General features: G+C 40.9%; 1 protein-coding gene across 8 annotated transcripts in view; it reads left to right on the forward strand.

The window, feature by feature from the left end:
• Positions 1-13,105, forward strand: part of CTNNA3 (catenin alpha 3) — a 426,948-nt gene that overhangs the window by 89,597 nt on the left and 324,246 nt on the right. For all 8 annotated transcript variants that reach the window (XR_014956237.1, XM_085583117.1, XM_085583119.1 and 5 more), the window contains one exon: positions 2,208-2,411. Coding sequence is in view for 7 of the 8 variants with exons in the window: in XM_085583117.1 (XP_085439243.1) it covers positions 2,208-2,411 (204 nt within the window). In the remaining variant the exon portion in view is untranslated. The remainder of the gene's footprint in view (positions 1-2,207; positions 2,412-13,105) is intronic.

Below are 13,105 nucleotides of genomic sequence, written 5' to 3' on the forward strand. Positions count from 1 at the left end.
TTGCAATATCATTCTTCCTTTGCCAGTGCTGGCACTGTAAAAGTTATTAAAGATTTATAGGTAAGGGAACCACCAGTAAAATTATAGCAGCTAACTCTTAAATCAGTAGATTCTCAAAAATTTCTCTTAAAGGCTCCCTGTAAATACTGTGTAATTTGTAAATAAAAACAAAATTGTACCTTTAAAATTTACTTGCATATTAAGATCTGTGAAAAGAGCATGTTTGGTACAGGTCCCTGGTCTTTCATCTTGTGAATACTAAGAGATTTCTCACAAAAGGATCCAGGGCCTGCATGCCTGAATCTCTGTTGGCATGCTCAGCTGCTCTGTGGTTCTTGAGTGACCGTGGCCATCCAGCTGAGCAGTTACACATCAGATGCCAAAAGGCTGCAAGTCACTCCAGAACTTCACCAAATACAACCAAGTTTCTGTATACCAACAGGCCTTCTTTTTCTTCCTGGATCACACCAGTGAGGGAGAAAACAGGGATCTAATCAGTCCTCTTAAATGTTCCCTTATGCTTGAGTCTTTGAACTGCTTCAGAGTAGCTGACCACTGTTTAGCCTGTTCAGTCAAACCCACCAGAGATTGCTTCTTGTGTGTCTGGTGAGTTCTCATTGAGTCTTTCCTGTGTAGGTGTACTGATTATTAATAATTAATGAAATTATTAGAAGAATTTTATCTGTAGGGCAGAGTCTGAACTCATCTTTTCCTGGCTGTTATTGCCTAGATTTTTTTATTCAGAGATGAACCATAGTAGTTTTTTTCCCAGTGCTATTTGTCCATCTTGGTGTAAACTTTTTCCACACTGTCTCCCAAAAGAGGACGTTTCTGTTTTGGGTCGGCTGAGATTTGAAGGCAGTCATTTTCCCAGCTAATTGTACAATTGGCTCTGGCCACCAGATGTATTTTAGTCTTCCCCAGTCAATGAAGCTGTTTTTTCTGCAGCAGCACTTCAGTATTCTGCCTGCCAGGTGTGTTTTGCATTATGATGGAGCCCTTTGTACAGCTTGGCATTGAGGGGCTGCTTGAGATACAGGAGCTTGGAGGGAAGCTGATGCTGCAGTGAAGAGTGGCCATGTGGCACAGCTTGAGCAGATGTGAGGGACCGCAGAACACCTTGGTGTTAAGGGCTCTCATGGGAATGAGGGAGGCAGAGTTGCAAATCTCAAACACAGACTTGTGACTTAAGTCTCCTTGAGTCTCACTGTTAAAGCCTTTATCTTACGGTGTTCCAATGTAACACTTTAATTTCAAGCTTAAGCTAGATAGTCCCTGAAATTGTCTTGTTAAAGCTAAACTGGAAAAAAAAAAATTAAATCCTCCAGTTTGCAGTTAGTCTGGCACATACTGGATAAGCACAGATAAGTTTTGATTTACCTAAATTCTGTATCGGGGTATCTGGCATAATTTTCTTCCTTAATATTTCTTCTGAAAGCTTGGAACCAACTATGGATGTGATGTAAGAGGTGAACAGATGTATGTGGAGTCTAGGTTTGGCGATTGGGACCATAATGACACAGTTTTAGATGTTCAGTTACATTAACAATTACTAGTTTGTATTTCTTCAAATGCTGAAGCTCAAATATACTTACTTTCATGTTTCATGAAAATCTCATAGTCTCCTTTTCTTTCTGTTTAGAATATTTGCTTGCCACACAAACATAATTTATTTTATCAAGCCAAAAGAGTTGTCTGCTTTTGTTTACCCTACCTATTGAAAAGCAAAAGCACATTTAGATTTATGTCCTTTGGAGAAATAATTGTTAGACAAAATCTGCAGTTTTTATCTTTACCCATATTCAGCCCATTAAAAGTGGCAGCACTGACTTTCTGCCACAGTGTGGGATTGACTAGACTACTGCTCATGTAATCTAACTCAACCTTCTCTGCTGTGAGCTAGCACTGCTGGCTCTAAGTTAAATCCAGAGGTTCTCCTGATCTCTAAAAGACTAAAGTTTCTAGGCATTGAACCCCTCTTTGAAACAAAGCTTAAGCTCTGGTGTGAGGCTCTGAATGCCAGAGAAAACCTGGGTTTGTCTGCAGATGACCTCCGTGTGTAGTCCCACTAGAGGAGAGGGAATCTGCCATGGTCAAAAGTGTTTTGGATACTTCCAGTGGAAAGGGCTGCAGTTTGTGCAAGTAAAAAACAAAGCAGCAGCTTCATTGAACTGACTTTTTTTACCTGTGCTCCTCATTTTTTCCAGAATCTGATAGTCCTGGATCCTCTGGTAGTGAACAAAGAGAAGGTGAGGCCATCCCTGGAGCAGCGGCTGGAGGCGATCATCAGCGGGGCGGCGCTGCTGGCCGACTCCTCGTGCACGAGGGACTCGCACCGCGAGCGCATCATCGCCGAGTGCAGCGCCATCCGCCAGGCCCTGCAGGAGCTGCTGGCCGAGTACCTGCGCTCCGTGAGTAACAAACCCAGGGAAACCGAGTCGTGAGCCTGGGGCACTGAGTAACAAACCCAGGGAAACCGAGTCGTGAACCTGGGGCACTGAGTAACAAACCCAGGGAAACCAAGTCGTGAACCTGGGGCACTGAGTAACAAACCCAGGGAAACAAAGTCGTGAACCTGGGGCACTGAGTAACAAACCCAGGGAAACCAAGTCGTGAACCTGGGGCACTGAGTAACAAAGGCAGGGAAACCGAGTCGTGAACCTGGGGCACTGAGTAACAAACCCAGGGAAACCGAGTCGTGAACCTGGGGCACTGAGTAACAAACCCAGGGAAACCGAGTCGTGAACCTGGGGCACTGAGTAACAAAGGCAGGGAAACCGAGCCATGAATGTGGGGCACTGAGTAACAAACCCAGGGAAACCGAGTCGTGAACCTGGGGCACTGAGTAACAAACGCAGGGATACTGAGTTGTGAATGTGGGGCAACTGAGTAACAAACGCAGGGAAACCGAGTCGTGAACGTGGGGCGCTGAGTAACAAACCCAGGGAAACCGAGTCGTGAACCTGGGGCACTGAGTAACAAACGCAGGGAAACCAAGTCGTGAACCTGGGGTGCTGAGTAACAAAGGCAGGGAAACCGAGTCGTGAACCTGGGGCACTGAGTAACAAACGCAGGGAAACCGAGTTGTGAATGTGGGGCAACTGAGTACCGAACACGGGGCATTGAGTAACAAACATGGGGCACTGAGTAACAAACGCGGGGCAGCAGAATAATGAACATGGGGCAATTGAGTAATGAACACAGGGCAGCTGAGTGAGGAGCACAGGGCAGCTGAGTAGCCACCACCGGGTAACTGAGTAACAAACACAGGGCAGCTAAGTAATGCAGGGCAACTAACAAAATGGGACAACTGAGAAATGAGCACAGAGCGCTGAGTAACAAACGGGAGGTGCCTGAGTAAGGCACATGGGGTAACAGAGTAACAAACACAGGGCAACAGAATAATGCACATGGGGCCACTGAGTACAAATGTGGGGTCACAAGTAACAAACACAGGGCCACTGAGTAGTTGCTTGGGATGCCTCAGCACCTCCTGCTCTGGGATCTTAGCATTTAACCAAGCATTAAAGTGCATTTTAACCCGTATTTTGTAACATGCTCTTTAGAAGGTTGAAGGGGATGCTTTTCCTCTAGAAATCTAAGTAAAAACTAAATCCACGTCTCCAGAATGATGAATTGTATTATGTCGTGTATATAAAGTCTGTGGAAAATGCCACACCACAGATAAAATATACATTTAGATTATTTTATCCTTGTTGTGAGCCGTCACTGATTCAGAACAATCTTTCATATGCCAGAAGCAAGAATTTCTTCATAATACCACTTCCTAGACAAGAATTTGAAAATGTAATCGCTGCTCCTGTAGAATGCAACAATTTAGATAATAATTTCTTAAAAGGTAAGCAATCTGTTAGTGTTGTTTTCAAGTAGGGTGTTGACACCAGAAGAGGAGAAGAGCACCAATTTACAAGTGTTAGAATGACTAAATTGCTATATTGGGAAGACAGGAGTGTTGGGTAAATCCAGGAATCTGGTTGTCTGACATGCTCGTAACTGTGAATTAGAAAAGGAACGTAGTTTGCATTTTAAAAGTGATTTTTCTTTTAGATTTGACAAATGGATTTGACACTTGTTACATCTGGCAGGTAAATGTTGAAACAGTGGAGACTCAATACTGTTAATATGGGTACACAATGTTAATCTCATGCTTTTTATCTGTAAACATTATCTGTAGGCATAATGTTCTTTTCTAAAGATACCTCAGGATGATTCATTGAGCATATTGAGGGAACAATTGTGTGATACAGATATTTGTTCCCTTTTTGGGAGGCTGAAATTCCTTTCTGTTCCGTAAGTCATGGCAGTTAACACAATCGAAAGCTGTTCTAATGAGACTGTTTACTTTGTCTTATTTTATTGTCCTTAGGATAACGTAGTGTAGGGACTAAAATAATTATGCATATCAAATTTCTTTTTTCATCTCACAGATATTGTACTTTTTGATATTTCTCTTTGTTTATTAGAAGTGTGCCAATGCTTATTAAATTCAAGTTGTGTTTCAGGCCTTATACCAGTGCTATGAAAGCTTTACTCAGAATGCTATTGAATGCAGCCTTAATTTTTGAACCTTTCTGGAAGTGTTTTACACATGGGTTAGATAATGAGATTTCTTCAGCTTTGGTTAACTTAGAATGTAAATCTTTGGTACATTGTTGTAGAAGATTTCTCTTGCAATATGTGTTCTAGGGCGGGTCAGGGCTTGCTGTTAAGCAGCTGAAAGTTTTATACAGGAAAGCATCCACCTTTAATGGTTAGACTTAATAATCTTGAAGGGCTTTTCTGACATAAATGACTCTATGATGCTATCCAGAGCACATGGCAGTATGCTGATGTGGTGACTAGCATCCCATATTAGTCCAGAAGGTTTCTGTGGGTTTGTCCAAAGAACGCTTTCCGATAAATCTCTGGTTGTGAAACTACAAGTTTTTAAGTTAAATGGTCTTAAATTCTTCGACTCTTGAAACAAAATTGTGATGATCTTTTTTACTTCAGAAATAATCATGGTTTTAGGGGTATATAATGTATAATAAGTGAAAGAATAATACATAACCCACCCCACAGATTTGAGAAAGTCAGAAAGCAGCTATTGAAACACGACAGTAAGGGAAAGTGTCACATAATTTGCTGCAGAACACAGTGAATGCACAAGGTGGCAAAGACAAGGAAGCAGAAAAAAAATACAAAATACTTAAAGGTATGAGGTTACAAAACAGGAAGGAATTACAAGTTTTTAATTTTTTAGAGCTTTTCTTATATGAATGGAAACACTCTCACTGAGAAGAGTTTATGGCTATTACTGAGACTGTGTTAAATAAGGTTTTCAATGAGAGGATTATCAGATGTCAGTTACTTATTTCACAGCTCTGACTCACTGAAGAAGAGATGATAAATCCAGGAAACAGTCCTGATTTATCAGTGTCTTTTTGGCTCTTCTATTAGTAGTTTCAGTAAGCCAGGCCTGGGAATTGAATGGGCTGTAAAGATGATAACAGCCATTTGTTGTCATAGCACAATTTAAGCACGATTTAATTTTCCTCTCCTTGGGAATACTGTTGTTCTCCACAGTCAAGTGCTCTGTCTGTGGAATACCTCACATATGTTTGTGTGTATGCTCTCCTGCCTTGTGGCTGTGCTGAGTGAGCTCCAGAGCCTCCGTGCCACAGCTTGTACTTGTGAGAGTGGAAACTTTTCCTTGCCCACAGTCCACACAGGGCGTGCTTTGCTTTGGCTTTGTGCTCCTGGTGTGTGGCTCCCAAGCTCGGCCTCCCTGCTGCCATTTCAGCCCTCTGCGCTCCCTCTCACAAGCTCTGCTGGTCACCTGCTCCGAAGGGTTTGTTTTCCAGGGGATGGGTCTCCTGTTTCTTGCTGGCACATTGGCTTGATCACTTGCCTTGAGGCCTCTTCCTGTTTGAGTGTTGCCAGTGGGAGCTGCATTGCCTCCGAGACACCTCACCCAGTAAGCGCCGCCTCCACAGATCCTCCTCTGGCAGCTGCTTTGCCAGGGAGCTGCACTGTTGGCATCCAGGCTCTCTTTGGCTCTGGTGTTGATGGTGGATGTGCCCTGCCATTAATGTTGAGCTTAAACAAGGCCATTGCCAAGGACTTGGGTGCCTAAATTCTGTGTAGGTTCTGCATTGTCTGTTCTTTTGAAGTTAGGGTCTCAGTGCTTGAGCTTGAAAGAGGGACTTGTCTTTATAAACTCTGGATCTGCTGGTAGATAAAACTAGCAGTGAGAGATAAAAGAAACAGTGGGAAGGATTCCACTGATTGATGAATGGAATGAGAGAGGCTTGTCTTTACAGACAAACTGTAGGTCTGCTGATAAATTGGATACTGGGAGATGAAAGAAACAGTGGGAAGAATGGTAAATTCCATATGAATTCCACTGATTGACACAAGGAAAACAAAAAGCGGGGGGTTACACATTAGAAGGGAGTCTTAGGTATTAGACATTTCGGGAATTCTGTACCTCTGAAGTACATCAGGCAGTGGGGAAGAGAGACCGACGTGCGGCCGGGAAATGGGGATAAAAAGGAGGCTGCATCCTCCAAAATTTTGAGAGACACCAGGAAAAATGCCCCATGGCCTCTCCCTTTATTCAGATAAAGTTACAGGACTCCTCTGTCTCCTTTTGGGACATAAACCTCTGACGTTTGTGGAATAAATTTCCTGACAAACTGTACAGGATTTTAGGATTTATTAGTGCTAACATTTGAAAGAGTATAAGGAGTATAGCTTTTGTGGTTCCTATTTTTTTTTTTTTTTTATTTTCCTCAATTATTTAAAGTGCTTAATAAGCCTCAAGGGCATCAAAGATTAAGAGCCAGTGAGTTAAACTTTGAAAAAGCTTTTTTTAAAGAGTTTTTAATACAAACTCAGAGAAACATTTTTTCAGAAGATACTTGCTTTTATGTGTCTGTTTTTCACAGAGAATGGTACAAAGGAAAGTGAAGCAAAATGCTCTCCACAAGAACTCTGTTCAGAGTAATTCAAACACCCAGTAAATTGCAGATACATTTATAATTCTTCTGAAAGGCAGCAGTTTTTTTCTGAATTGTTAAAAAAATTCTTCAAAATTATTTCTGTACTATTGTTAACCTTTCTGAATTTTACTGAGACATACGTTGTTAGGGGTTATATTTGTGTGTTAGGACATCCAGTAACAGGAATTGCTACTGTGGGTTTGGATATCTTATCAATGGCAGAATCATACTGTCATGTGGGCAATAATGGAATAATGTGTCCACTGGAGCAATCATGTTCTAGTAATAAGCACTTGCTTTTCTTAGTGACAAGCACTTGTCTCTTCATTCTCTACAATGAAAAGTTACTGAACTTAGTGGAGTGCAGCAATATGAGCTCCATGTTTCTTCAGAGCAAAGACATTTCCTGCCCTGGGGGCAGAAGGGATGATGGAGTTGTGGTGAGCCTGAGTGGAAGGGGCTGTTGTGAGCAGCACTGAGTGGTTGCAGGTGCTGCTGTGTCTGGTATCATTAAACAGGGAGGTGTGTCTGAACAATTCTGCATCCTCCTCTGGCTTTCAGTAGAGATGGCTCCTGAATTGTTAGGGCTGGTAAGGAAAGGTCAGATACACTGGTATGAGAGCTACTTTCTTGAACTGAAATCCCCTTACTGTTTGAATGTTGTTTTGTGATATTTGTGCTTCATTAGTTTTAGTTCATAGTTTCTCAGCTTATTATGCCTATAGGTTGGAGATACATATATGTGTGTGTGTATATGTATGTGGGTCAGTGTCTTTTCCTGATTTTTCGGTTCTGATTTCACTTCCTTCTTGTGTATTCTAAAAATGTTTGTTTCTTAACTGGGTTTTTATGTCACGATTACCTAGATGTTTGGGTCAGATGTGGGTAATTTAGTCTGGATGTGCCTGTGGCTCTTGTGCCACAGGTGGTGGCAACTGCTGTGTCCTGCTGTCCCACAGCTGTGCTCTGTGTGTGGCAGGGAGCAGAGTCAAACCAGCCCTTCTTCTTACACCAGCCGTGCTTCCATTTAAAAAATGTGAAGAGAACAATGATACATGTTACCTCGAGGCAGATCAGGAATTGAACTGAAGTTGCCCACCTTGTACATATTTATATTGCTGCTAATCAAGCCCCGGCCATCCATACAGCCTAAGGGCAGGCCATCTGAGGCTGAGCAGGAATGTTGTGTGCTCTGTGGCAGAGCTCAGGAGTGATCAGATGTGCCCTGTATTGCATGTAGGGCATACCTGAACCCTGCTGGGAATGCAACTCCTGAAACTTTATGAACCTGGCTTCCCTCAAGGCTCCGAAGGCTTGTCATTCACCACCAGATTGAGTCCACAGCTTCTGGGAATGAGACCTGTTTGGATCTGAGCACATCAGCTGAAGTGCAGTGAGGGTGAGACGAGGAGCCAGAATCCCTGAAAGCAGAGGGGCAGCTGGGACAGGGAGTGAGCTGGACTGGGTGAGCCCTTAAGGAAAAGATGGCAGTGTGCAGCCTGCTATAGCCATGGGGAAGGGCACACAGTGGAGAGCTGGGACTTGGGGTTGTGTCTCTCTAGATTTCAAACTCTGCATGGTCACTTATTGGAGCCTGAGCATTGCAAATTCAAAACCAGAAAACGGGTGGAAAACCAGGAGTTTTTATTTATTGGTGGTGTGGTTCTGGGCCTTGCTCTTTGTCTCAGCTCTTAAATTTGGTTGCTGTGGAGCACTAATGCCTTGCTCTACCTCTGTGTTGAGTAGTCTTCAACATCATTAAGGTCTGGTCCACTGTCTGGATGTGGAGACTGTAACTGCTGATGTTTCTTTGTGCTATTTTATTGCCATTCTTACTCTTGGAGAGTGGAGGGAGCTAGAGATGCCTCAAGCATGTTGATGTCTCAACTTGCCCTTACTTGCACTTAATGGTTTCCCCATGAAGACTTCTAACACTTTCCTGGGTTGTCAGTGACACCTGAAGAGGTAAAAATAGGGGGCTGTTTGATTTGTCCTTTGTGGTTTCACTTTCTTTCACAAGTATGTAACTTGCAAAGTTCTGTGTAGCTTCTCTCTGAAGAACAGACCCCAGACTTTGTAGATTCGACTAACAGGGAGTTTGAAGAAATTCCTTATTAAAATCATCTAGAACAGAATGGCTTTTGGTTATTTGATGGAAGGGGTTGAAATAACTGAGGACTTGAAATCCTTGTTTTTAAATCTCTTTTTTATTTCTGAACAAATAAAATCCACTCTTATATATGCATTTTTACAAAAAAAGTGGATTTGAATGCTCTCAATTTACTGTCCTCTTCATACTTAAACATCTTAAGAAAACTGGTTCCAGAGAAGTTTGAAACTGAGGTATGTCAAAATGTAAATGAGAAGAATTTCCATGTGTGGGTGGGAAGTGTCACTCAGTTCTTTTCTTATTCATGGCTGTTTTTTTTTTTTTTAAAAAGACTTTATTGAGTATTTTGTTTTTCAAAAAAGGATGTATTCCAGTAAAATTGGTATGCCTATATGGTATATTATGCTGGCATTTATACAAGAAAAGATGTATTTTTCATGATTTTGTTGTTCACATTGTCTGAGTAGTTGATTGAGTTGATTTTGAGCACTCCTACAGAGGATTTTCTTCCATTTTGTATGCAGTGTGTATAATTGAAAATCATTCTTTTAAATGTTAACTTTCAGTGAACATTTTGTTTTATGGGGAAATTAGATATGAATTGTTAAGGAGGAGGATCTTAAGTGTACTTAAAAGACAGAAGTAGTCTAGTGAATTCCCCAAATAGATTTTACAGCTGAAAAATAAGCTGCAGTTACATGTACCTGGTTATAGGTGCTCTTACAGACCTTGCAGTAATCTGGGATTTCTGCACATGAGCTGGAGAAGGATAATGAGAGCTTTTCTTTGAACAGTTGTGAGCTGAGCTGTGTCAGGATTGATCAGATCTGAGCTGGAGGCTTGCACTGCAGTGACGTAGTGTGAGGAGCAGCTCGTGGCTCTGTGGGGATGATTCACTGTAAGAGTGAGTAATTTGTCTTTAGTATACCTGGTGGCACTGAAAATACATTGGGTTCCTGAAGGCTAAATTTTTTTCAAGAAACCTTCAATAAAGCAGCATTTGCTCTCCCCAAGATGAAATAAATCCTTGGTAATGGTATAAACAAGCATTAAAAATAATCAAGTACTTGTTAACTCAGCATCTACCTAGCTATTTAGTTCACAAGAATTTTCCTCTTTTTAGAGGTTATTGAAAATGGTTGTTACTACATAAGATTTTTCTCCACCAGTTTCCTGTTTTTTAGAAGATGTTAGACTGGTCATTTTCTGAAATGTCAGGGTGCCATTTCTGTGAATGCTACTGAAGTCTGCTGTTCCAGATGCATTTGTTTTGGTTTTTTTATCCTCTGGTGTAATGCATCTGATTTTTGTTGCCCAGATACATTTCTAAATTTCATTCTGTTTCAGGTTGAAAGTTAATTTTTGTTTATATAGCAGTTCTAATTAAAAAGATCAATCATAATTGGATTGTTCAGGGAACTCTTTGTAGAATGTTGGTGTTGTAGACCCATCAAAAACCCAAACCAGCCTGGCTGGAGTTGACTCTGCTTTAAGCAGTGGGTTGGGTTGGATAATGTCCAGACATTGCTGCTGTCTTCAATCTGTGGAGTCTGATGCTGAGCATTTGAGTAAATTTCAGTGTTTGTGCAGCATCTTGGATGACCCAAATGTCTCATTTTAATATACAGTAAATCCTGTTATTTACTAATGGAAGATTGAAAGATATTCAGGTAATGAAGCCAGGACAAGAAATTACTTAAAGGAGTAAAAGGAAAGTATCTTTCATTTGAGTAATCTCTGATAATTTTCACATTAGTAGGTACTGTGTTAAATTCTGTTGCAATTAATTCTCTCTATAAAACAATACTTTGTAGAAGTCATTTGGGAAGTGGTTGATTAAAAGCTCTCCCTAAAAATTTCTTCACATGACTGTTGAGGTCTAGTGCATGGCTGACCAAATGCTTTTGCTCTGGTTACTTGAATTCAGGATACGGTATTGCCAGCAACCTGTGAGATGCTGCACTTCTTAACTTCTAGTACCAGAAGTGACTCTGATAGAGGTGGAGATACCTGCATAGTTGTCATCTGACTTTTGGACTTAATTTCTTGCCTAGCTTCTCATCATCTTTTTTGATGAAGCATGAACAATGAAGTTTTATGTGAAATAGCTTATGGCCACTTTTAATGAAATCAGTTCTGTATCATATTGCAGAAAAATTGTAATTCTTGGTCTTAATTGTTCAGCCAGATCTTAAAACAGTGAGTTAAATGAGATCAGGAACTTGAAGATCTAAATCTCAATTCCACATTTCCATCTTCATTCTGAAAAGAAAACCAAAACAACACTTAAAAAACAAACCCTCATCTTTGTCTTTGGTCACAAACAGCATTCATTGGCACTTCTTTCTTATTTTAACTTTCCTTTTAATTAATTCTTTTCCAGTTGTTGTTTGTTGTTCCTGTCTGACATACTACTCTTCTTAAGTAAAATAAAAAGGAAGATTATAATCTTGTATAATTGTATTTTTGACCAATGTGTATGGTCAGAAGGCAGGCTAAGTAAATAATGAACCATCATCCTCCATCATATTAACAAAAAAGATGTACTTCAGTCCTTTCAAGATCAGCTCTTCTCAAGAACTGCTTCTATGGTTGTGTTGCCAATTGGCACATTTTCTTTGAGTATGCAAAGAAAATAAGAGAGCTGCAGTGCTTAGTAGAATACATGCAATAAATAATTCTAATTGCTATATTTACTGGAAAATCCTTTCTATCTTATTCTAACTGTCTTTATTGTTTCATTATCAGGAGAAAAAACAAAGGAAATTTATACAAAGATGGAAAGAAATGATAAGTCAGCTACTTGACTAGGAGCTGTACTCAGGAATATAATTTTTTATTCCATGTAAATAAGAGAAAATAAGAAATATAATAATTACGTACCTCCTGGCAGCAGTTAATGGAAAAAAAAATTGAGCCCAAGGTAAATCTCTTCTCTGGTAACTTGGTTAGTGCTTCTTTTGTGCTTAATACAGCAAAAGAGCACTGTATTATTGATGTGCCTTTACTGACTGTGCACCTGTACACATGGACAGTGCACACAGGAGAGAGCAGATGCACATAAGCCAGAATCATTTTGGTTTTACAGTGCTATTTCTAGTCTACTGCTTGCAGTAATAAGGAAGTGAAATAGGGGAAAACTTCCCTAAGTTCCTGTAAAAAGTGTGAACTGAAGGAGTCCAACCAATGAGTAGGTAAAGAAAATGGGGAATGCTGTGTGAGTGCTCGTAGCTATATGCTAAGGGGGTATGGTCATAATGGCACCTGTGATGTGTCCTACAGTTGGCAAGGAAGTGGAGGTTTTATTGCTTTGCTTTCAAGTAATCAGAAAAACTTGTTTCTAATTTGAAAAACAAGAGGCCTAATAATCTTTTAAATTCTGCCAGCCACCTCCTGTGCTGAACTGTGCAGCTGTACGTTAAAGCAAGGCTTTGAAATGCAGTGCACTGGGATGTTGTAGGTGATGCTGACAGATGCTGCCAGGGCTGGCAGCAGTTTTTATTTGTCCTCTCCTGAGCAGCTGGGGAACAGCTGACCAGATTGTTGAGATGAACAATTATCCTGGATCTCAACAGGAAAGCAGAGTGCTGTTCCGTGTGAGTGAGCATGCAAAAGCTGAGCAAAGCCTGGGTAAGGCTGCCAGCTCCTCAGGCTGTTTGGCTCCTCATTTATTGTGATCCTTGGAACACCTGCCTCTCTCAGCTGTAAGAATGGCATTTTTGTAGAGCAAGGTGGCTCAGTGACTGGTACCTCCAAGTTCTTCCCAGAAAGACTGGGAAGGAACAGCAGACCTGAAAATTTCAAGAGTTTGGTCCCAAGGCTGGCTTACAGAGCTGGCAGGGCATATGCCTATGTTGTGTCAGAAGATCTGTTGTGCTTTCTCTGTTTCCATAAAAGATTCTACTTTTGATAAATTGGCAAAATTTAATAGAAGAAAGATTTCTCTGGAGAATCTCTGGCTATATTCCTGATTTCTGATGTTGTGCTTCAG

This window comes from Lonchura striata, chromosome 6 (assembly GCF_050655825.1).
Source record: "Lonchura striata isolate lonStrDom1 chromosome 6, ASM5065582v1, whole genome shotgun sequence".
NCBI lineage: Eukaryota > Metazoa > Chordata > Aves > Passeriformes > Estrildidae > Lonchura > Lonchura striata.